This window comes from Drosophila suzukii, chromosome 2L (assembly GCF_043229965.1).
Source record: "Drosophila suzukii chromosome 2L, CBGP_Dsuzu_IsoJpt1.0, whole genome shotgun sequence".
Classification (NCBI taxonomy): domain Eukaryota; kingdom Metazoa; phylum Arthropoda; class Insecta; order Diptera; family Drosophilidae; genus Drosophila; species Drosophila suzukii.
Genome location: NC_092080.1, coordinates 3,261,526 through 3,285,879, shown reverse-complemented (window position 1 = coordinate 3,285,879; position 24,354 = coordinate 3,261,526). Strand labels below are relative to the sequence as shown.

Genomic DNA, 24,354 nt, shown 5'->3' with positions numbered 1-24,354 from the left:
AGAGTCGCAGAAAAAGGGGAAAAATCTGTAAAAGCTTTTTTTCTTATCCCTATACTCTAATACATGGAAAAAAATTTTAAGATTTATTTTAAACAGCTTTATTATTACATTACATATTCGAATGCAAGGTAGGTAGATATAAAACATTGCATAAAGTTAATATCTTCATTCTCTGGAAAATTTTAAGAATATTGATTTATTGTTATTTTTGCTGTCTGCAGTTTGACAATGTTTTCTTTTTAATCACGAAAATTTTTAATTTATTTTTATCCCCTTAAAATGTATATAACTACGTCTATGAAAATGTTTGAAGCTTTTTTGTTTTGCGTGTCTCACAGCTTTTTGATCTGCTTGATATTTTCGCTCTCTAAATTATTTGCTCATTTTATGATGTTTGAACTTGAAATTCAAATACGAGGGGCATTGGGAAAATGTACTCTTAATATTCTCTTAATCTCTCTTCATATTTTATATGGCTTGAAAGGTTAAAATACATTTTTAAGGCCATGACTTTTAATTTTTCTTTATCAGATTGTAAAAAGAATTCTGCGAAACGAATTTTCAACTTAGCTGATTAGAAAGCAATAATTTTTAGATAAGATAAGCTTAAAAGGTTGGTTTTAAAATCATTAACCGCGGCATCCCTGATAATTTAACGGACATAATTCGCGTGGCATTATGTTTTTTCTTGCTCTTATCGCTATATTTGTGTTCCTATCACACCCCCAAATCGCATATTTATAAGTTGGCCTTGTTGTCTAATCAGAAAACATATTTTAGATTTGCAATTTGAATTATAATAAAGTAATACATAATATTTAAAAAATATTTCTTATTTTATTTTTTAAGGAACGGTAATATTCTATTTGTATTTTTTCTAATTTATACCAGGTACACTTTGAAAGGCCCTAAAGATTTAAATACCATACCTAATTATACTTAATAGAAGAAAATGCTAAGTATAGTATCACCAAAAACCGCAAAAAACCGAGCAGCAATTACAAATATAATTACTTTCCTGACCTTTTGGGACTTCCACTTGCTAGTCAGCAAGGATGGTTAATCCCAATCGCCACTGTTGCCCATTTGCATTTCCCACCGGTATTTAACGACGGTGGAAATCCCAACGAAACTTGAGATTTTGGCGCCAAAAAAGGCGGTATTACCCGGGATTCAACAATTGTAAACAAACGCTTGCGCGGATGTTCCTTAGCTATTTTTTTGAAGGAGCGTCTTGCGTCCTTCGAGTTTGGAGCTTCGTCGTGTTGCCAAAGCTACTAAAACCGAGTGGAGGGCCGAGTTTTCCGCTCAAACGCCTTGGGAAAACTCTCGACTGGCAAATCAGAAACTCGCAGACGCTCGTGGCAAACGGTTGATTTTTTCTCGTGGCTCCAGAGGAATAAACTCCACAATTCAGTGCTGAAGTTGGGGACTTTTTGGCCAAAAGAAATATAAAGAAGAATTGGAAAAGGGGGCACTGCCGTTAACGCACACGCAACCGAAGCCATAAAGGGGCTAAACATATAAATTTGTGTAGTAAAAGTGAAGAAAGCGAAAGAATCAAAGTGGAATAATAGCGAGTGTTTTTCGGCTTGTGTGTTTGAGTGTGTGTCTTAGTGTGTCTGTTGCTGTTGCTGTGTTGCCAATGAAAATGCAAATTGTTGGTAACAAATATTGGTAAAATGCGGAGGAGGCCCCAGGAATTTGTGCAATGCGAGTGCGAAACCATGCAGCTAAAAACCCGCCATACCCCCATATCGAATCAATAATAATACAATAACCCAAAAGGTATTACACGGATAATGGCGGCATAAACCAGTTAACATCCCTCAGTGTTTCCGTTCAACCAACGAAATCCCAGCCCCATCCCAAAAATCCCAATGATCATCGGCTGATTGGGGGGCATTAACGACCAAGTGAGATTCCAGGATCAGGATGTCGCAGCCGCGCGGAGGGCGTGGCGGTGGGCGTGGCGGCGGTGCTGGGGGCGCCGGCGTGGGCCGCAAAACCCCCTCCTCCCTGACCGGTCCGCCGGATGACTCGGCCACGCCCAGCGAACGGGCCACGCCCGCCAGCAAGGCCGACTCCGATCCCAAGGACGACAGCTCGAGCAACGGCGACAAGAAGGACATGGACCTCTTTCCCGCCCCGAAGCCCCCAAGTGCCGGCGCCTCCATCCGGGATACGGCGAACAAGGTCCTCGGCCTGGCCATGAAAAGCGAGTGGACGCCCATCGAGGCGGAGCTCAAGAAGCTGGAGAAGTATGTGGCCAATGTGGGCGAGGACGGGAACCATATACCCCTGGCCGGAGTCCACGATATGGTGAGTAGTCGGTTGCTCTGGCAGGTTTCCGGCCCATTTGCCTGCATTTGTAAAATCAATTGCGAGCCAGAGCGGGAACAGGAAGCGAAATAAGTACAGGAACAGGTCTTGCACTCAAAAAAATAGTTTCATATAACTTAAAACAAAAGAAATACACATAGTTTCAAGATTTTTTAAAGATTTGTATAGTAGATATATTAAATAAGAAAATAGGTGTTTTAATAGTACAATGTCAGTAATATTTTTGGTTATGTATTATTAAATGTTAGATGTACCATATAATATTATTTCCCAACTTGGGTTTTATTTTTTAGATTTCTATGTCAAACCTATATCGGTAACGGTTGGTCTCCCACTCCAAAAATAGGGTTTCTTTTTAAGTAGTAAATAAATTCATTTTCTATTTTGAATAGTCATCAAATGGTTTATTTTAATAATAATGAGCTTTGAATTAAAGTGTTGTTATGTACCTAGTATCTTAAAAGCCTTCATTATGTCCTTAATGAGTGGAATTTGAAAATCTCAGATCGGTGTTATTTTAAAATCTAAGAGGTTTGTAATAATAGCCGAGGAAACTTGCTTTCGTTTTTTTAGAGCCTTTGATTTTTGTCTTTGCTGGAAATATTTTAAGTCATTTTTTAAGAAGGGTTAAGGGGAAGAAATATTTACCCAAGTGTACTGGCTTTACAAACGTCGCCCTTATCAACGTCGGCGGCATTTTCCCATTTCTGGTTGTTTACCAGCCAAAATAACGACACAGAGAGCCCCGGAGGAACTGGAGGCCAGAAAGCAGAGGCTAGAAAGCAAAATGCCAGCGAACAGCGAATGTTATTTGATAGCGCGGCCCAAATGTTTTGGCTGCCAAGGCGATGGCTTTGGTGGCTTTCGCCTTTGGAGCTCCAAGTTCCGGGCGTCCTGCCACAAGTTGCGCTGACTACCCAGCCAACCAAACCGATAAACTCATAAAACATCGAAGAATTGAAGCGCTTCGATTTCAATTTACCATAAACGGTATGAAACGGAGAAGTCGTTGACATAAAATTAACGTTGCACCGCTAATGAAATGCGGGGAGGTGTGCGGCGAAAGGGTTGAAAGTTCCTGGGGATTTCTTTTCTTTTCTCTTGGGTGGTACTGTATATCCCAACTCCCCCGGTTCGGGTTGTCTGCCAGACTAGACTGAGGCCGAGACGATATTTGCATAAATATAGCCTAGAGTTGAGCTATTTTCGCCTTGATTATTTCCGTTTCTCCAGGCTTTGGGTCCTTATTCGGTTCTTGACTTGATGGGTTTGCTCTTGATTTCGTTTTAATTGCAATAGCACAAGCTTATAATATGGAAACTAGCCTATCAGCCCCGGAGTCCTATCGCAGTAATAAGGAATCTGAATAAATGTTCCTTGTCAATGGGGTCAGCAAGTTGAAGTCCAATATTTTAATTTGCATAGTGTCATTCTTTGATTAATTTTAATGACGTTATTTTTTTTTAACACAGAATTTTTTTTCTTAATATAAGTGAACTATTAACGGCTTAAAAATATAAGTATTTGGTTGGAACAGATTTTTATATTACCCTAGAATACTAATTATTAGCTTTTAAAAATACTATTAAATTACTTTAGTTCATCTTGTCATAATAAGTACAATTCTTATCAGCCAAGGCGAAAAGCTACTGTATTGTATTAAACGTTAATGTGTTAAAAAATTTATTCCCAGATGATTATTTAATTAATAAAAAATAGTGCTGTCAATGCAAAATAATGGCAATTTAATCGGTCCACATGTCTGATTATAAACTATATATACATTTAAGTTGAAGCTTTAAACAGATGACTATTACATTAATAATATAATGACGAGATTTACATATATTCTCAGTTTGTGAATTGAACCTGTTATTTCAAGATTAAGTCAATTTTGTGGTAGGCTTGATTATGTCAATGTGTGTAGGATTTTTTAGAGCGTCACATTTTGTTTCTTATACCATATTATAAATTCTTAAGTTAAAAAACCTTTAGTAATTAAACCCTATAAATTTGCATTTCAGAATACCGGCATGACGCCTTTGATGTACGCCACGAAGGACAATAAGACGGCCATAATGGATCGCATGATTGAGCTGGGCGCCGATGTGGGAGCCCGTAATAATGTAAGTCTTGACCGGGAAAATGCTAGGAATAATTTAAAGTTCCTTAGCTCCCTAATATCCCAACGCCCCATGGAGCTGGGTGTAAATATAGAAGCAACCCAGCTGTTTAGGTGAACTGCGGCAACAAAAGCCGCTAAAAATGTGTCAAATCAATAAAAACCGCATAATTAAATCTCGAGAAGCGGGGGCGTCGGTGGGTGAACCCCAGCACCCACTTCTACGCACGATTCTCACACACCACTCACCCCCCTCAATACTTCAATTCGGCAATACCGCCCTTCCTCAATGGGTCAACTGAACTGAGCTTGGCCAATGGTCGACTCATTGGGGAGTTTACCTGAGTCAAGTTTCTCAGCACGAATGGGAATTTCCTTGAAGGAAAAACAAAAACATTTCCTTTATTTGGTTTTATAATCGCTAACGACGTTGCTATTTAAAGAAGTTTATTTGGCTATCAAAAAAGAAGAAGAACTTTTTATACACCATTAAAGTTTTAAATTTTTATTTGGGTACTATTAAGTTTATTATTTATGTGGACATATTAAAACCACTAAATAAATTTTTAATAGGGAAGGAAAGAAAATAAAAAAATAAAGATTTATTAGTGGAGACACAGAATAATGTTTTAGTATTTTTTATATAATTATAAAAAACCCAAAGTTATAATCAAGGTGAAAAGTACCTTCAAGGCTCGATTTAACCACCTAAAGTATAGAGATGAAAGGTCATCATTGATGTTTATCCCTGATTTCTTTAGCAATTTGCCATCGTGATTATGGCCAATTCCTGTTTTGATGTCAGCAACTGAAGTGAGCAAAATTTGGCATCGGCCATTAGGCCAAGTTGCAAACAATTGTTTGAATTCGCTGGCCAGCTTTCTTTGCATGCCGCAATTACTTAGCGAAATTTCACTCGAAGGCGCTTTTTGGCTGACCATTCACATGTCCTTACGTATACGCAACGAACTTTATTTCGGGGCTTGCGGCGATAAAAATCCTTGACCTAATTACAAAATAATTGTTGCCAAACCTGTGCAGACATGGCGAATTGAATTACCAAAACAAACACAGAACTTCAATTTTCCGACCCTCTAGGAAAATTCCCCCCAAGTGGACGATTGTATGCCTGGGTTAAAGAGTGTGCTGGGAAATGTTAAAGGTACATGAAAGTAATAAAACATGAACAAGGTGGAAATTACAAGCTAACCATGAAAATAAAGAACACGATAGGTATTTATTTGGATGGAAGAATTTTTTATTTCTTTAATATTTATATGGTTTTGTTTTCCTAGATTTTCTACTACTTTAAAAAATCACAAAAAAAGTAATGGCTCTAATATGTTCTTATTATTTATTTTTAGTATTAACTATATTGTTTTTTTCAACTGTACAAAATTCATTGGCTCTCTAATGAGATATAAAATGACCATAAATTACTTGCATTTATTTTAATTATTCATCTTAGATGGTTCCAATTGGATGATTGCTCCATGTATGATGCCATCACTTTGTTTTTGTGCTAAATAAATATTATGATATCAGTTCCGTGACATTATAGAAAGCGCACCTTTTTTAAAATCCACATCATTACCTCATCTGTATAATTACTCTTTTTTTGAACGCAAATGTCACTTCGTGACCAACTCGGATAATTTTATGAACACCGCCTAAATGAATTAAAAACTGGGCTCGTGGCCGAAAGAAATGTTTATTGCATTTACAATTTGCAACTTATCTAACTGTCAGACCAGCCCAAAGTAATTCCCATTCAACACGACAGGTCCAGGACCATTATGGCCATTATAAAGAATACTTGTATGATGTAACGCCGGACTAATTAACATTTTTAACTTTTCAACTCCAAGGCGCCGTTTCCTTTTTTTGGAACCTGACTTAGAGGCGTGTTTGCAACACCTCTTTGCAACTTAAAAGCCAATTAATCAAGCACATGAGTCCGATGTACGCCCAGTTGGCCAAAACCAAAGCCAAAAACTCCGTTTGACCTTTAGAGAGTGGCCTAAACCGGAGACCTCGACGTCGACCCCGACTTCCGCCACATTTTTATGGCCAGCGGCGTCATTAATATGCAATTTTAATTAAATTCAAGTGGAGTACTTCACGCAGTGACCTCTTCCATATGTGGGGCGATGACAGCGTGAAATAAAAATGGGGAATAAAAACGCCAATTCATTTGTCAACCTGCCTTAGTGCGTGAGTAAAGTAATCTCTGCCCCTCCCGCCCAAAAAAAAAGGAAATTAATTAACTCCATTATGCAAGAGGGTAATCCAAATGAGCTCCGCTATAAGGACTTGCAATTATTTTAAAGAAGGTGTGTGACATTGCCACAAATGACTTCATCCTCGAGTATCCTCTGAGTATCTCTGGGTTGTAAAAAACACCCACTAAACTGGGTCGACTTCCTACCAACCTCCATTGGCCTGGGCAAAAATGTGCTGGAAAATTTGCGCTTCCGTTTTGGTTTTGTTTCCGGTTTTTCCTTTCGCCCGGCGAAGCAAACACAAACACAAAAACCCACGAGACTCGAAAACGAACTCGAACCGGGCTCAAAAGTATGCAAAACAGCGCGTGAAATATTATCTGTCTACCTTGGAGCCCCTATACCAATTCCCAGCCGATTCCTTCGAGCGGCTGAAAGTTTACTTTGGTTTTTGTTTCGTTTCGGGCCAACGTCTTGGATTGGCTTTCTGGACATGTGTCAAAGCCGTCGACTCGAAGCCTGCGGCGTTGTATGCAAATTAGCAGGAGCTGCGGCCAGAAATAGTGGCAAATAAACCGCAAAAACTCGAATTTCACACGACACGAAGCCCACACACACTTACCGAGTGGGAAAGTCCCCAGGGTTTGAAATTCTCATGAAGTAATCCTAGAAGTTCTTAGAAATATGGAAATATTTTAAAGAAAAGAAGTGGTTTTTGATAGGTAATACTAAAAATATTTTGATGATAGATTTTTTAAACTAACATGGGAGTATTTTGGAATCCTCTTAAGCTTTCTTTAATAGTTCCCTTTTGCACTTACCGACCTGATGACAGGGCAAAAGGAACTCTCCACCTCATACGACCCCATATATACATTTATACGAAACCAGTTCACTTCCGTTCGGGCTGAGAACAATGGGGAGGCTTATTTATAAATTAAGACCATGGCCCAGGCCAACCGGGCACACGGGGCGTATGTGTAACACGTTGCGTTATGGCTTATTATATAAGGTAATAAATATCGCCCCATGCTCCAATTCACCACTGACTCACTTCACTCTAAGTTCCCGGTAAACCAAACACTCCATGCCAGACGTTATCTTAAAGCACTTTTCGTTACGTTTCGGTGATTTGCTCAGGGTCATGTTTTTTAACCCACATTGTGAAATTTTTTTTTGGGTTTTTCTGGTTGCCATTGATGCAGTTTTTGCATGTGAGGCTTGCGGCTGGGCTGTGGCCATTAAGAAATCCCCTGGTAAGTGAAAGTCCGCATGCAAGATTGTGGCTTAAGTAATCAAGCAAGGGTCTCGAGTCAGAGCCAGAGCCACTCCTTTTGCCCCGAAAGGCAGGCCACATGCAAAACCGACTGACTTTGACCCATTGAACTGACCCAGCTCTTTGGTGTGGGCGGGAGTTTCCTGCCAATGAATTGCAATTGATTTCACCCACCTTCTCTTCTCCCTTGCAGGATAATTATAATGTGCTACACATTGCGGCAATGTATTCGCGTGAGGATGTCGTCAAATTGTTGCTAACAAAACGCGGCGTCGATCCCTTCTCCACCGGTGGCGTGAGTATTCCAATAGCTCTATATACTATATCTTAGAAGTTGAGGTCGCGACACGTCAGGCGACACACTCAAGTCGCAGGACTGGAGTTTCGAGTCTGTACTTTCGAGTCAATGAAATCGCTGCATACCTTGGGGCTGCTGTCAGCCCGATTCGCAGGCAATTTGCGGCTATTAGACGCATACTTCACCTGGCTAAAAAAAAAATAAAGGTCAGAGCCAAGCGAAGATGCAACTTTGAGGCTCGCATGTTGCATGTAAGTTTGGCGGGCCCGGCAATTAACTGGCGACAAGGTTAAGATGGTAATGTCTAGGACTCGCTTAAAGAAACACCAGGGGCTTTAAAGAACCAACCATTTAGATGGTTTTTAGAAATAAACGGCATATAAACTTTAATTGAGAAATCCTAGAACAGCGAATTTTTTTGTAGTAAGACATATTGTGAAAATCCTATCTCTTGAAAATCATCTTTAGTTTGTATTATGAAGGTGTCTACTAACTCAAAATATATTTTATACTTTAACAACAGAAAATTGTCACGATATAAGCAGCTTAAAAAGCCATTGTGAAGCTTTAGAAAGTCATATTTCATTGGGTTTATAAGACCGACAACTTACTCATCATATCGTAGTACAGATATCTATAAGTACACATACATATTTAAGAACAAATTTTATACGAGCAAGTCTTAGGAAAGACAATACTGGTCAATATATTGTTTAAAATCAAAAAGCGCATCATCATCACATCATCGTAAAAACAAAGCTTATAAATTCTCGAACATTATAAATTTCTACGACCCACATTAGAACAAAATACCAGCTAATGATGATCACATCATCAAGCATTTTGGCCATTATTTCTCCAAGTTTATTTCTCGTGTCGGCATTAATTTGCTTTTCTTTATTTTTTCTCGGCCGCAATGAGGGTACGAGACTAGGTGATTTAGGGGGCGTGAGCTGTGCCGAAATTACTGATGGTTATCAGAAGAGGGCTCTGAATGAAGGTGTGAGCGAGAGAGGTGGAGCCGCAGAAGCGAGACAGACAGATGCAAACTTTTGTTTTAGCAACAGCCAAGTTTGAAGTGTTCCGTTGGCGTGTGTGCGTGGCAAAAGGACTCCACATTCACATCCACATCCACTACCAACACCTGGCCCAGGTTGCCTAAACCTGCTGCTCGAACTCCCATCCTCCCAGCCCCCCTCACATTAATACACCTTTCTCGTTCACTCCCACTGCGGCTGTCAGAGGGAGTTCTTTATTATGCTTTTTTTCGGGCTGTCAATCTGTGATATGAGCGGGAGAGGCCAAAAAAGAAAAATGACACGAAATGTGCTTATAAACGCAAAAACGAGCCACTTGCCTATTCAGTAGCAAATGGGATTTTGAAGCGAGTAGGAACCAGTTAGCCAGTTTTTTTTAGGTGCCAACATTAACCACAGAGCAGCATATTAATTGCTACTAATAAAAGTGTGACCATAACAATAAGTGCGTGTGCAGTGTGTACATAATCAAATCAAAGCATTAATAAATTTTTGCATTTTCAGTCGCGTTCCCAAACTGCGGTGCACTTGGTGTCGAGTCGGCAAACCGGAACTGCAACCAATATCCTGCGCGCTCTTCTCGCGGCTGCTGGCAAGGATATTCGCTTAAAAGCGGACGGCGTAAGTGTTACCATGTGTGCTTGTGAGTGTGAGCCAGTGTGGCTGTGTGACTGTGTGAGTGATGCATGGAGCCACAAGTGTTGGTCGCTTTATCTCCTCTTGCTTTGGCATTTTACTCCCCCAAATGTAAACCGATGTGAAGTGAAGTACTCTCGACAGCGGTACCAGGCAGTGCCAACGTAAACAAAGACTTAATAAAAATCACCAAAAAATATATACATTACAATAATGGCAACAACAAAATCGAGAGGAGCTAGTAACATAAAGCAAACAAAATTTGTGGAAAAATCGATATGCAAAACTGCTCAGGGTAAATGCATTTCGACTGGCTGGAAATCACAAAAGGCCCAAAAAAGTTAATGCGGCTATTACACGGGCAGAAACAAATGAAAGTTGTTTTACCATCGAATTGGTTTTGGTTTCTTTTTAAAATAACTGATATTACTATTTTATAAAAATTAGTTAAAACTCTATATTTTTGGTTAATTAAAAGTACTTACGCAAATACTTTTTTGGTCCTCAAAAAGTTTTTTTTCTCTGTAACAATAAGAAGCTCTCACCATAGTTGGTAAGCCCCAGTGAGCGTTGAATTACCATCAAAGTTGTCGTCTCCGTCTGATTAACTTGCGGGGGTCCCAACCGAACTCCAGACCCCTTTTTGGAGGCCCCCTAGGAAATCTCCAGTGAAATGCGGAACTATTTGTCGCATCACGTGAACGGGTGCAAATGCACGGGCGATATTTCCATTACGCACGCGAGGGGAGCGCATAAATTTCCACCGAATTGCCGTTCGAACGATTGGTCGGAATCGAAGGGGATTTTGGGGGCTGATTGGGGAGATCGGGTGCCGCCGATTGATTGTCTAGACAAAATGCTTACCCACCTCGATGGCAAATGGCAAACAGCAACTTGATTTAAATCAATTAGAGAGAGGTGGAATGGCACTGTCAGGCGAAATTAGCCGGATGAAGTATTTAGCTTTCGATGCCATTTGGTTCGATACAATTCGTTACGATTCGCTTTCCTTTTTTTACACGCATTCTTTGGGTACCTGTGTATATACATTTATCTATGGGTGGGATTGTAGCTTTTCCCCCCGCGAGGGCGCTCAACTCGTTGCCAACAACAAACAAATAACAAACCGAGGAAAACTCTACCAAAAAAAGGGGGTCAAGTCGCTGTACAACTTGATTTACTCGCCTTTCCTGGTAGATAGGGATAATGACTACCCGACACGCCCCCTCTTACGCCCCTCCCTCCACCCAAAACCTAGTTGGCTTCAAAGTTGGAGCGCCAAAGTTGCGAACTTGGCTAAAAATAGTAAAACATGTTGCCGTTAACACTTGAGGCTCGAATTGGCTAATTGGATATTTATGATTATACGTGTGTGAGACTGAATGTTTACGGTGGTGTTGTGTCCTTATCTTAATTATTTTGTATACTATATAACATATCTTTCCTATAGCGTGGCAAAATACCATTGCTCCTGGCCGTGGAGTCGGGAAACCAGTCCATGTGCAGGGAGCTCCTGGCGGCACAAACGGCAGACCAACTAAAGGTAAGTTATCTGGGTAATTTTAAACCTTCAACACCTAAAAATAGGATTATATACATTAACTTTTTTAAATTCCTATACAGCCTATAAAAGGGTAGAGTTTAATTTTTGGTTCTTCAAGTCTTATTTTGGAAAGTCTATACTTAGTATTAGACTTCTTTTTCTTACAAAATTTAAGGCCAACCTTTAAAGAAAACATCATATCAAAAATCTTTCAACTCTTTAACGTCAATCAAAAAGTCTTTCTTGGCTGTCAGAAAATGTCAACGCTAAGAGCCTTAAAAAACCATAAATGTAAATTGCCTTAACTATCTACGCACTCAACGCAATTCCTACAAAATTAGAACCACATAAGCGCAAGAACTTGTGGATTTTATAACCTCACGGCAAAGTGCCAATCATAATGTCCAGCTCAGCTGTCAGAAAATGTCCACAAGGCTCCTTAAGCCTTGAACTGTCTAAAAGCCAAGCGTGTAAATAAATCAAAAATGCAAATTAACCCACCTCAGTTACGCACAGTTGCATGAAAAGTGCAACAGTGCGCGACATTGGCAAAGTTTGTGCGATTTTCAATCAAAAGTTGAAGTGCAACACATGCCAAGAGCAGTGCGTGTTGATTAAATTAACCAAAGAGCTTCGGGCTCGCTTTAGGCCAAGGGTTCAAGCAAAAGTTAAAGTAAAAGTTAAAGTTGCGCCTGACTTTGGCCGCTGGCTGAGCACGCAATCAGCCGGCAAAACAGCCACAAACTGGGTCAAAAGTGAGGCGAAAACGCAGTTAAAAGGGGAGGGGAATCTGATTTGCATAGTCGAAAATAAAATGTGTTAAATACAGTAAATAAAGTTTTAAACATTCAAAAGAAAGGACTTTTTGAAGAAAATAAAAATTTTGGGATAGTTTAGATAAATATGTTAGGCTCTTTAGCTCTTGCAAGCTTTATAAAATTAGTTTATTATTATTATATACCTAACCACATTTTGTATATGCTTTCTTTTATTAGTAATTGGAATACTTATTACAAAGATTTTATTTCAAAACAGCTAACTACTTTTGTGGCATTTTTCTCTGAGTGCATCTTCTCATGCTCGAATTTCGTTTCTTTTTTTCACAGGCAACGACGGCCAATGGAGACACGGCCTTGCATTTGGCCGCCAGACGGCGGGACGTGGACATGGTCCGCATCCTGGTCGACTACGGAACGAATGTGGACACGCAGAATGGGGAGGGCCAGACGCCGCTGCATATCGCCGCAGCCGAAGGTGATGAGGCCCTACTCAAGTACTTCTATGGCGTGCGCGCCTCAGCGTCCATTGCGGACAATCAAGGTGAGCCTGGGGTAAAATTAGACCAAGGATAATCTTAATCTGTGTACAAATCATGTTTACCTTGATACTAGCAAATAACCAAAATGTTAAAACTTTAAACTTGAACCTTGTCTAAGCTTGAGAAAAATAAGTGGCGCCCCCGGGGGGGCGGAGGTTCCATTAAGAGGTTCCATAAGAAAATATCTTGAACTTATTTTCGGAATGAAGTACCCTGTAATCTATTATTAAATACTTATCCTTATCCTAATCTACAGATCGCACTCCGATGCACTTGGCCGCCGAGAATGGGCACGCGCACGTCATCGAGATACTGGCCGACAAGTTCAAGGCGAGCATCTTCGAGCGCACCAAGGATGGCAGCACCCTGATGCACATTGCGTCACTCAACGGTCATGCTGAGTGCGCCACGATGCTCTTCAAGAAGGGCGTCTACCTCCACATGCCCAATAAGGATGGAGCCCGGAGTATCCACACCGCCGCCGCCTATGGCCACACGGGGATCATCAACACGCTGCTGCAGAAGGGCGAGAAAGTGGATGTGACCACCAATGTAAGTATGATAATGTTCATTGCCTACGAGATACTTACGTTATAATCCCCCTTGCAGGACAACTATACAGCTCTTCATATAGCCGTGGAATCGGCCAAGCCCGCCGTTGTAGAGACCCTCTTGGGATTTGGCGCGGATGTTCATGTCCGAGGAGGAAAGCTACGTGAGACACCATTGCACATTGCAGCGCGGGTAAAAGATGGTGATCGGTGTGCCCTCATGCTGCTAAAATCTGGAGCCAGTCCAAATTTGACCACGGATGATTGTCTGACCCCCGTTCATGTGGCTGCCCGTCATGGCAATCTGGCTACCTTGATGCAGCTGCTCGAGGACGAAGGTGATCCGCTGTACAAGTCCAATGTAAGTGGGTTGCTTATAGCTAAATGATAAAACCCCTGATGATATCTTTCCTTTTCAGACTGGTGAGACTCCACTTCACATGGCCTGTCGAGCTTGCCATCCGGATATTGTACGTCATCTGATCGAAACTGTTAAGGAAAAGCATGGTCCGGATAAGGCCACCACCTATATAAACTCGGTGAACGAGGATGGCGCCACAGCGTTGCATTACACCTGCCAAATCACCAAGGAGGAGGTTAAAATTCCCGAATCCGACAAGCAGATCGTTCGCATGCTCCTCGAAAATGGAGCGGATGTCACGTTGCAAACGAAGACTGCCTTGGAAACGGCGTTCCATTATTGCGCCGTGGCTGGAAACAATGATGTGCTGATGGAGATGATCTCGCACATGAATCCCACGGACATCCAGAAGGCCATGAACCGGCAATCCTCGGTGGGTTGGACTCCCCTGCTGATTGCCTGCCATCGGGGGCACATGGAGCTGGTGAATAACCTCCTGGCGAATCACGCTCGAGTGGATGTCTTCGATACGGAAGGACGATCTGCCCTGCATTTGGCTGCGGAAAGAGGATACCTTCATGTCTGCGATGCCCTGCTGACCAACAAGGCTTTCATCAATTCCAAGTCACGCGTGGGACGAACAGCCCTTCATTTGGCAGCCATGAATGGGTTTACGCATCTGGTGAAATTCCTGATCAAGGATCACAATGCGGTAATTGATATCCTGACGCTGAAAAAGCAAACGCCGCTGCATCTGGCGGCGGCCAGCGGGCAGATGGAGGTCTGCCAGCTGCTCCTCGAGCTGGGCGCCAATATCGATGCGACGGACGATCTGGGCCAGAAGCCCATCCACGTCGCCGCCCAGAACAACTACTCTGAAGTGGCCAAACTCTTCCTGCAGCAGCATCCCTCCCTGGTGAATGCCACCAGCAAGGATGGCAACACCTGTGCCCATATTGCCGCCATGCAGGGATCCGTCAAGGTGATCGAGGAGCTCATGAAGTTCGATCGATCTGGTGTGATTTCGGCGCGGAACAAACTCACGGATGCCACGCCCCTTCAGCTGGCCGCCGAGGGCGGACATGCGGATGTGGTCAAGGCTCTGGTGAGAGCTGGAGCCTCCTGCACTGAGGAAAATAAGGCGGGCTTCACCGCCGTCCATTTAGCGGCACAAAATGGTCATGGGCAGGTTTTGGATGTGCTGAAGAGCACAAACTCCCTGCGGATCAATAGTAAAAAGTTGGGATTGACGCCACTTCATGTGGCTGCCTACTACGGTCAGGCGGATACCGTGCGGGAACTGCTGACCAGTGTTCCCGCCACCGTCAAATCGGAAACGCCAACGGGACAGAGTCTATTCGGGGATCTGGGCACGGAATCGGGGATGACACCACTGCATTTGGCGGCCTTTTCTGGGAACGAGAACGTGGTGCGACTGCTCCTCAACTCGGCGGGTGTTCAAGTGGATGCGGCGACCATCGAAAACGTAAGATTAACTCTGCACGGCTTAAAAGTTTTACATGGAGTTTCATATAGGACCCATTTTATGTAGTTTGAGCAATGGAATTTTGACTGTTTTACCTTTAATGACCCCGTTAACAAAAAAATTACTTTTACAGGGCTACAATCCACTCCATTTGGCATGCTTCGGCGGACACATGTCAGTGGTCGGTTTGCTCCTGAGTCGGTCGGCGGAACTCCTCCAATCGCAGGATCGTAACGGCAGGACGGGCCTGCACATCGCCGCCATGCATGGCCACATCCAGATGGTGGAGATTCTGCTCGGCCAGGGCGCGGAGATCAACGCAACCGATCGGAACGGTTGGACGCCACTGCATTGTGCTGCCAAAGCTGGCCACTTGGAGGTGGTGAAGCTGCTGTGCGAGGCGGGTGCCTCTCCGAAGTCGGAGACCAACTACGGTTGTGCCGCCATTTGGTTCGCCGCCTCCGAGGGACACAACGAGGTCCTTCGCTACCTGATGAACAAGGAGCACGACACCTACGGCCTTATGGAGGACAAGCGATTCGTCTACAACCTGATGGTAGTGTCGAAAAACCACAACAACAAGCCCATCCAAGAGTTTGTTCTAGTATCCCCAGCCCCTGTGGATACGGCTGCCAAGCTATCCAACATCTATATAGTACTCTCCACGAAGGTGATACATAGTTTTAAAGATACATCTTTTATGGGGAACTTGCTAATGAATGTTCTGTATCTCTCTTCAGGAAAAAGAGCGCGCCAAGGACCTGGTGGCTGCTGGCAAGCAGTGCGAGGCCATGGCCACAGAGCTTTTGGCCCTGGCAGCTGGCTCCGATTCCGCGGGAAAGATCCTTCAGGCCACCGACAAGCGGAACGTGGAGTTTCTCGACGTCCTCATCGAAAACGAGCAGAAGGAAGTGATTGCACACACGGTGGTCCAGCGTTACTTGCAAGTGTGTGATATGAATAACTACTAACAAACGAACTCCCATTCTTAAGTTCTTAAGGGACCCTAATTTAATGTATGATATATTTCTTATTCTTGCTCTAGCAGTAGGTTCAGATTTATAATTTCTTCTTCTGGTAAAATCGCACTAAGTCAGTGGTCGTCAACAAAAATTCGCAGCTCTTGTCGGCAGACAAAATTTGTATGCCATGGGTAGCCCACGATGCTTCTGCTGACGACCTCTACTCTAAAAATGGGAACAAAGCTGCATAAAAAATATAAAATTATATCATAATATAACTTCTTTTCCCTAATTCTAGGAGCTCTGGCATGGCTCTCTGACGTGGGCCTCTTGGAAGATCCTCCTGCTACTAGTGGCCTTCATAGTCTGCCCACCGGTGTGGATCGGCTTCACCTTCCCGATGGGCCACAAGTTCAACAAGGTGCCCATCATCAAGTTCATGTCGTACCTAACCTCGCACATTTACCTCATGATCCACCTGAGTATAGTGGGCATAACGCCGATTTACCCGGTGCTCCGATTGAGCCTAGTGCCCTACTGGTACGAGGTGGGCCTACTGATCTGGCTGAGTGGCCTGCTGCTGTTCGAGCTGACGAACCCGTCGGATAAGTCGGGATTGGGATCGATAAAAGTGATGGTACTGCTGCTGGGAATGGCCGGCGTGGGTGTCCATGTGTCGGCCTTTCTGTTCGTGTCCAAGGAGTATTGGCCCACTTTGGTATATTGCCGAAACCAGTGCTTCGCATTGGCCTTCCTGTTGGCCTGCGTTCAAATCCTGGACTTTTTGTCCTTCCACCACCTCTTCGGACCCTGGGCCATCATCATTGGGGATCTGCTGAAGGATCTGGCCCGGTTCCTGGCTGTCTTGGCCATCTTTGTGTTTGGCTTTTCCATGCACATCGTGGCCCTGAATCAGAGTTTTGCCAACTTTTCGCCAGAGGATCTTCGGAGCTTCGAGAAAAAGAACCGCAATCGTGGCTATTTCAGTGACGGTAAGTCGAAACGTTTGCTTTGCTTCCTCCCGTCTACCTTTTGTATCTTTTGATTTCCAACTTTATCATTTGGAATGTTTTTGCAAACTTCCTCTTTTGAACGTTCAATGTGTCTTGATAAGTATCTGTGTCTGCCTTGAATGAAAAGCCATCTAATCTGTGTGTGCTCGATGTTTCACATAAGTAAAATAAAACCAAAAGAACCAACTACAACCACATAATACAACAATTGCATGCTCAACAAGTACAAAACAACAACCTGAACCTCCAAACCTTGATGTCGTAATCCCCAAAGTCCCAAGTTCCTACCGCAAAGACCTTCACTAATATTTGTTCTCCCTCTGATCTTAACCCCTAAACTGAATATCTAACTGAATTATCCGAATGGAACAGATGACATGCCCACCCCTCGCCCTCCGCCCGTGGAGAATTATGTCGATAGTCGCTTCAGCGAATTCCGACGAAAGCACAAGGACGACCGTAAGTCTCCTCCCACCCACTATTACCATTTGCATGGCCCCCTTTTTCGGGGGCTGCCCCGCCCCCAAGCCCCTATAAATCCCCAATGCCGGAATCGAACCCGTTGCGTTGCCGCCTTCGATGTTGTGCGTAAAGTTTTATGTCGTTTGTTTTCCAGTTCCCAGGAGGAACATCCACAAGTCCGCACTCGCTGCTCGAAATCCCCTCGCCTTGCTCGTTTCAGTTACTTTCGTTTTGAGGCATGTTCGCGGGAAATACCCGCATCCTCGATGTTGTGGATCTGTGTTTTTATAGGTATCCATGCGCTTAGCTTTATCATTTAGTTTGGAGTATGATTTCATAGTTTCTTTATACGACATTTTTGAAGATTTATTAGATTTCTTGTGTTGCACTTTATAAAAAAGATGAGTTAGACTGAAAAAGTATGATATTTTAAAGTAATTTTCAATCATTTCTATTAAATATTCATTTAAAGAAGAAAATAATTATTTATTTTTTACATTCCCAGAAAGCTTACTTAATTTTTACTCATTTCATTTTCTGAATATTTGAAAGTATCCCAGACTTCCATTATTTCATTTGAATCTTTAGTTTTTTCCGATATAATTTATTTTGATTATTTTTGTCGATGTGTAACCAAAACGATACCCATTAGAACTGTGTACAAACTAAAATTTCAGTACTGCATGTTGATGTTTTAACCCAGTCAATCCAACCAAATTCAATCAATCAGCAATATCGATATTACCAATGCCCGCCTGCCAGGGGCTTTCAGCTTGCGCCGCTTGCCCACCACCAAATTCTGCACAATCGAAACAATCGAAACCGATCGAATCGAATCGATAACGAAAAACGATAACGCTACTGATACCGATACCGATACTCGTATTCGTGAGTCATTCGAACCGCTCAGCTGCGAACTGCGAGATGCTGCTTTTGACGTGTTTAACCACTCACCCGCACTCTCCAAAATCCAAATAAATCCACCATAAATATTACTTGTTTATGTAAACTTCAAAATAATCAAAAAAATAATCGCACACACGCCTGTGCCAAGCCGTCAACATATATCCGATATATATATACAATATATATGCTAGCTGCAGCAATCCGCGCTAACGAATGCTATAGTTGAGATATCTGATTGTGAGTAACGTTCCGTTCGGACCCATGTTAGGACCCATGACGCCCTTTCTGGCTTTCGAGCGACTCTTCTTCGCGGTCTTCGGACAGACGACCACCCTGGACATCAATCCCATGCGACACTTGCGTCCCGAGTGGACCGAGGTGCTCTTCAAATTTGTCTTTGGCATCTACTTGTTGGTGTCTGTGGTTGTACTCATTAACCTGCTAATTGCCATGATGTCGGATACTTATCAGCGCATTCAGGTTTGTATTGCCAAGGTCACTAATCTGTATTTTCTCTCTGCTTTTCCTCTTCCCCCGATTTTTATTTTGTTTTTTCGGAATGCTATTTGTTTGTGCTTTAATTGTGTAACAACAACCCCAAACTGACCGCTCGAAATTGAACCACAATTGGGCCTAAAACTTAACTGGGGGTTGGTCGATCGGACAAAATCAACAACAAATCAAAAAAAAATATCACAATCGCATCAACCAACCCAAACTGGGCGTCCGTTATCTTTTTATTTTTCAAAATAATTTCCACGCCGGCCAATATATGCGTGCTGTCCGGGGGTGTCTATTTGTATCTGTATCTGAATATGTGACTACATGTATCTGTATCTGGAAATGTATCTATGGGGCTCCGACACAGTGCGCATGCATCCGATAAACTCGTTCGAGTTGTTGTTCTTCGCCGTGTTCGGACAAACGACGACCGAGCAAACGCAAGTTGACAAAATCAAAAATGTAGCCACGCCCACTCAACCGTATTGGGTTGAGTACCTGTTCAAAATTGTCTTTGGCATTTACATGTTGGTGTCGGTGGTTGTGCTCATTAACCTGCTGATTGCTATGATGTCAGACACCTATCAACGCATCCAGGTAGTATTGCTAAGGCGCTTTTACCTAACTCGACTCTTTTTATTAACTCTTACTCTAACCATAAGTTAAGTATCTGATTGCCATATTGCCATGTATACTAATCATTTTCTTTTCAGCAAAGCAGTATAACGAGTAAATTGAAATGCTTATGTTGCAGATTTATAATTATCTATTTTAGCATGTTTTTCATAACTAGAGGTTAAATTCTGACGGTTAACTTAATAAGAAAGTCTAAATATCCAACTTAACATGAAGTGGTAGTTTAATTCTAACTAGTGGTTATATAAAATATTCAGAATAAAAGGTCACCTTACCCAACATAAACCGAACATTGAGAAACTGGAACCTCAATTCACTAGAGACCTTGGCATGTTCTGTAAATCCATCAACTGCCCAGACTTGCATCTTCCAGGTTTTTTCAGGAATATTAAGTTAGCAGTCTGAGGGATACATTTTCTGCGTGCCAGTAAAACTGTATCTCAAAGAGTGAAGCCTGCTGCCTTCTAGTTTAGTAGACTGCAGAATAGCTATATAGGATTAGAGCCTAGAAATGTGATCTGCTTTTGTAACCAGTGTTGAGCAAGGCCAGAACAAAAAGTGTTGGTCAACGCATGCTTTAAAAACTATGTATAGAAATCGTTTGCTGCATGTCCTATGTGTCTGTGTTTGTCATTGTCTAGGATATAAGTCTGAAGAGATACACCAATATGGTGGTTAGGTTTTGTATGGTAATTTTTAGAACTCTATAAGAAATTGCCATCCAAAACAGGCCTCTGCATTTGTGCATTTCTATTATAAACAACCTTATTTTTGCAGCTCTTAAGTTACGTATTAACGAAGTAAAAAAACCTGTAAACTCCGAGGCTTCAGCTCACGAAACTCATCCCGTGTATTCCTTTGTTCTTGTTCTTCCCTATATCATGTCTTTCATCCATTCAACATCGCGCACTCCGCTAACAAACTATAAACAAACAAAAAACCTATGAAATACTAGGCCCAATCCGACATCGAGTGGAAATTTGGCTTGTCCAAGCTTATACGCAATATGCATCGCACCACAACAGCGCCCTCGCCGCTTAATTTAGTTACCACCTGGTTTATGTGGATCGTCGAGAAGGTCAAGGTAAAATCTCAGGTGACAAAGGCCGTCTCCCAGCCGCTGTCGCTGTCTCTCTCACTCTCTCTCTCTATACATATCCGTATCCTGTATACTCCCTATCTGTTGACTATATCTTTGCAACTACCAGAACCGATCCTGAACGGGTGTAGTTTGCTGACCTTTTCCCCAACCCATTTAAAGCAATTTGGCAACAACCGCAATGAGTTTTAACACTGTGAATGCTTTAAGTGTGTTGCCCACCCAACGAAACACCTTTTGCACCAGGCACTATATCTGTGATTTCAAAATACAGCAGGGGATCCAAGTATTTTTGATATATTCGATAACACTTTCGATCCCCAACTGTTATGCACTATAACTTCAGCACTTGGCACCAAATTGCTTTGGATGTAATTAACGATTGCTGACTGCGTTTATGTTGTGTCTCTTGTCTTGTATGTGATCTATGTCCCGTGTCTAATGCGCCTTGATCTAACCCACAAACCTACAATCCTGCAATCCTACAAACCCACAAACACGCGCCTCAGGCACGCATGAAGAAAAAGAAGCGTCCAAGTCTGGTTCAGATGATGGGAATACGTCAGGCCAGTCCGCGAACCAAAGCCGGCGCCAAGTGGCTGTCGAAGATCAAGAAAGGTGAGCCATGTATGTATCGCTGCAGGGCTACTGCTACTCCGACCAGAACCCGTAGATCCTGGGGATAACGAACCCAACCAAAGGGTTTTGTAGCTAACAGCGTGTCAGCCCAAGTGTAACTCTCTTCTCCATCAGCTCTTCTGTCTGTCTTGCTTTCTTTCCTCAACTGTCTTCTCTAAAAACGATTGGCTCGCTCTAGCTCAAAATTCTTTCCTCTACTTTCGAATTTTCATTTACACAGAGATAAAACCGCCATATGTATATCAAGAATTCTTTTGGTTTCAAAATTTACATAAAACTATATTTTTATAATAAAGAAAATTAGGACCAGTAAATTCTTTGAATCTGATTCCATTATAATAGTTGTGCATTTAAAAATTTGAACAATTTTTTACATTTTCTAATCGATTTTGAAAACTACAAAATGTTGCTTTTTTAAATTTTTATTAATTTTATATTTTTTAAAAATTCTTTAAATTAAATAACAACTTCTCATAAGATATAATCTTTAATTTTGGCATTACTAAAATGAGATTTACAGTATAGGAGAACATTATTGTTAATTCTTGGCGTTTTTACCTCAGTGTATCTAGTACTTCATAATGGAATCCACTTGCTAATCATATTCTACCAAATCCCCAGACTCGGTGGCCCTTTCCCAGGTCCATTTATCACCCCTGGGATCGCAAGCCAGCTTTTCGCAGGCCAATCAGAACCGCATCGAGAACGTGGCCGACTGGGAGGCGATTGCCAAAAAGTACCGGGCTCTGGTCGGCGACGAGGAGGGTGGTTCCCTCAAGGACTCGGATGCGGAGAGCGGATCGCAGGAGGGCAGCGGAGGGCCTCAGCCACCGGCACAGGTGGGCAGACGAGCCATCAAGGCCGCCCCGGCAAACACTACAAAATAAACACACAGAAACGACACAGAAACAGATACAGATACACCCCTTTGGATGGTTAATTAACTACGTTTTGATTGCAGGTCTAAGCTTCAACCTATCTCTTCCAACTATCCTTTCTGACTATCTCTATCTCTTCTCGACTATCCAAGCGTCTGTCCTTCTGTACTCCTAAGATCTAACCCTAAGAAACTATCCATCACTAAGTTGCACATTTGGGATTCTTTTCTCAGATTCCAGTTAACCTAAAAATGACCTTCGGTTAACTGGATTTTAAGAAAACATTGCCAAATTTTTTAAGCTAAGCCTCCACTCCCTAAACTAATTTTAGCTAGAATATTGAAATTGTTTTGGGTAACTTTTGAAGCGCAACAGATTATTTATTTTGATATGATTTTGTGTCGGCGATGTCTACGATAAGCGAAACAACAAAACAAGTTTTCCATGTTCGAGATTTTTGAAATAAGTAAGTTTACTCGTCCTTTTTGGACCGATCGAATACGTCCTTTTTGCCTTACATTTTTGAAGCGAACTCCTAGAATTTTGTAATAAGCTAATAATTCCGACGATAACCGATCGACCTTAGCCTTAATTATGATTATTCTAGCTCGTAAGTACTCTAGCTTCACTCGGAGCTAAAAGGCAGCCGGTTTTATAATAATATCGCATAATCTCATTGTTTTCGGGTAATTGTCAAGTAACTACATCCACTTTATTTACTAAGCTTGATTCATTTTTTATAAGAAATGTATGCCCTAAAATTGTTAACTGTACTTGAATGTAAATAAATAAGTCATATTTTAAAAAATTTTAAAATGATTTTTAAATTAAATTTGAATTTGGGCGCCAATTATCGATTGATGAATGTAAGGTAAGATTACTTTTATACATTTTATTTACATAAGACATCTTACATTATGTTTGCTTGTATTCAGGGGCTAGATGGCGCCACTGCTGTAGTTCTTAGATAAACCCGCTGTGTGGCGCATAGGTTACACGTTGTTTTTAGATGTTTTGGCTCTTAATTATTATTGCAAGCAATTAATACATAAATTATAATTTTAAAAAATTATTTAAATTTAAAACTTAAGTATTGGGGTTATCAAATATTTACAATAAATTTTTGTATATTATAAAAATGCTACCTTTTTAACCGACCACTGAAGAACACTATTTTCCATAATTATAAGCAATTATTTTAACTGGGTAATTTACAAAATAGCTCTGAATTTTTTAATATTTAATATAACAATTTTTTGGTTGCCCTGGCTGTTCAAACATCGTTTTTTTAAGTCCTAACTAGATTAAAAAACTAATTATTTTCTTCTTTCTTCTTTTCTTCTAAATGGGCTAAATCTCTCTCCTTTAAACCGTGTGATTATGGCCATAAAGCTAAGAACTGGCCATAAGTTTCCCTAATTCGCCTGGCGGATTGACAGATTACCAAGAGACATACAGCCGTCATTAGCCGGGTTGGCTGAGAAGCAGAAACCGCATCGGCAAATTGACCAAGGTGTTGAACTTCGAAATTGCATTTTAATTTGGCTTCGAGCTGCAGGTTGCTGTTGGTGTTGCCGTTGTTTTCGCCTCGATTGCAGGTGTCACAGCCTGTTTAAATGTGTTGAAAACCTCAAGTGGTCAATGGCTGTTGCTGGCTGCACTTGCACTCGTATTATTACACATAATTGCCCGTTGTTGTTGACATTGTTGCTCTGTGGCAGTTGCAATTGCAGTTGCAGTTGCTGCTGCTGCTGTGCTTGATATTTGCCACAGATAAAATGTACGAAAATGAAAACGAGTTTGTGGCCCCAGCCAAGGTTTATGGCCACAAGCGTGTCAATTTAAGTTGCAATTAGGCAGTTAATAAATTTACCGATTTGGCCAGTCAGATAAAAGAGCCTGATTAATGCCACTTTCCCAGCGATTCGGTAGCGTAGAAACACACTCCAAATGCATTCAAATCCGATTCGATGCTGGCGATGCTGTCCGTCATCCATCAAAGGTTTCTTCTCGACCAGGAAGCAGATTCGATCCGGGCAAAGTCTCAGTCTCTGACGGAGTATCC

The 24,354-nt window shown here is 41.8% G+C and overlaps 1 protein-coding gene across 8 annotated transcripts; it reads left to right on the top strand.

Annotated features, from left to right (window-relative positions):
* Positions 1 to 1,346: 1,346 nt before the first annotated feature.
* Positions 1,347 to 23,097, top strand: nompC (no mechanoreceptor potential C). Of its 8 annotated transcripts, XM_036820661.3 has the most exons (18): positions 1,347 to 2,322; positions 4,368 to 4,469; positions 8,157 to 8,258; positions 9,803 to 9,919; positions 11,385 to 11,477; positions 12,584 to 12,797; positions 13,052 to 13,347; positions 13,405 to 13,707; positions 13,766 to 15,193; positions 15,327 to 15,863; positions 15,934 to 16,140; positions 16,454 to 17,147; positions 17,541 to 17,627; positions 18,805 to 19,016; positions 20,629 to 20,757; positions 21,282 to 21,390; positions 22,033 to 22,250; positions 22,373 to 23,097. In XM_036820661.3, exons 1-18 carry the CDS (start codon positions 1,936 to 1,938, stop codon positions 22,376 to 22,378), a joined length of 5,241 nt encoding a protein of 1,746 aa, XP_036676556.1. In that variant the 5' UTR covers positions 1,347 to 1,935; the 3' UTR covers positions 22,379 to 23,097. The 8 variants fall into 8 exon arrangements, with proteins under 8 accessions (XP_036676556.1, XP_036676558.1, XP_036676561.1 ...); XM_036820666.3 differs by lacking the exon at positions 18,805 to 19,016 and adding an exon at positions 19,405 to 19,634 and having other exon boundaries at positions 1,348 to 2,322; positions 22,033 to 23,097; XM_036820658.3 differs by having other exon boundaries at positions 1,348 to 2,322; positions 22,033 to 23,097.
* Positions 23,098 to 24,354: the final 1,257 nt, after the last annotated feature.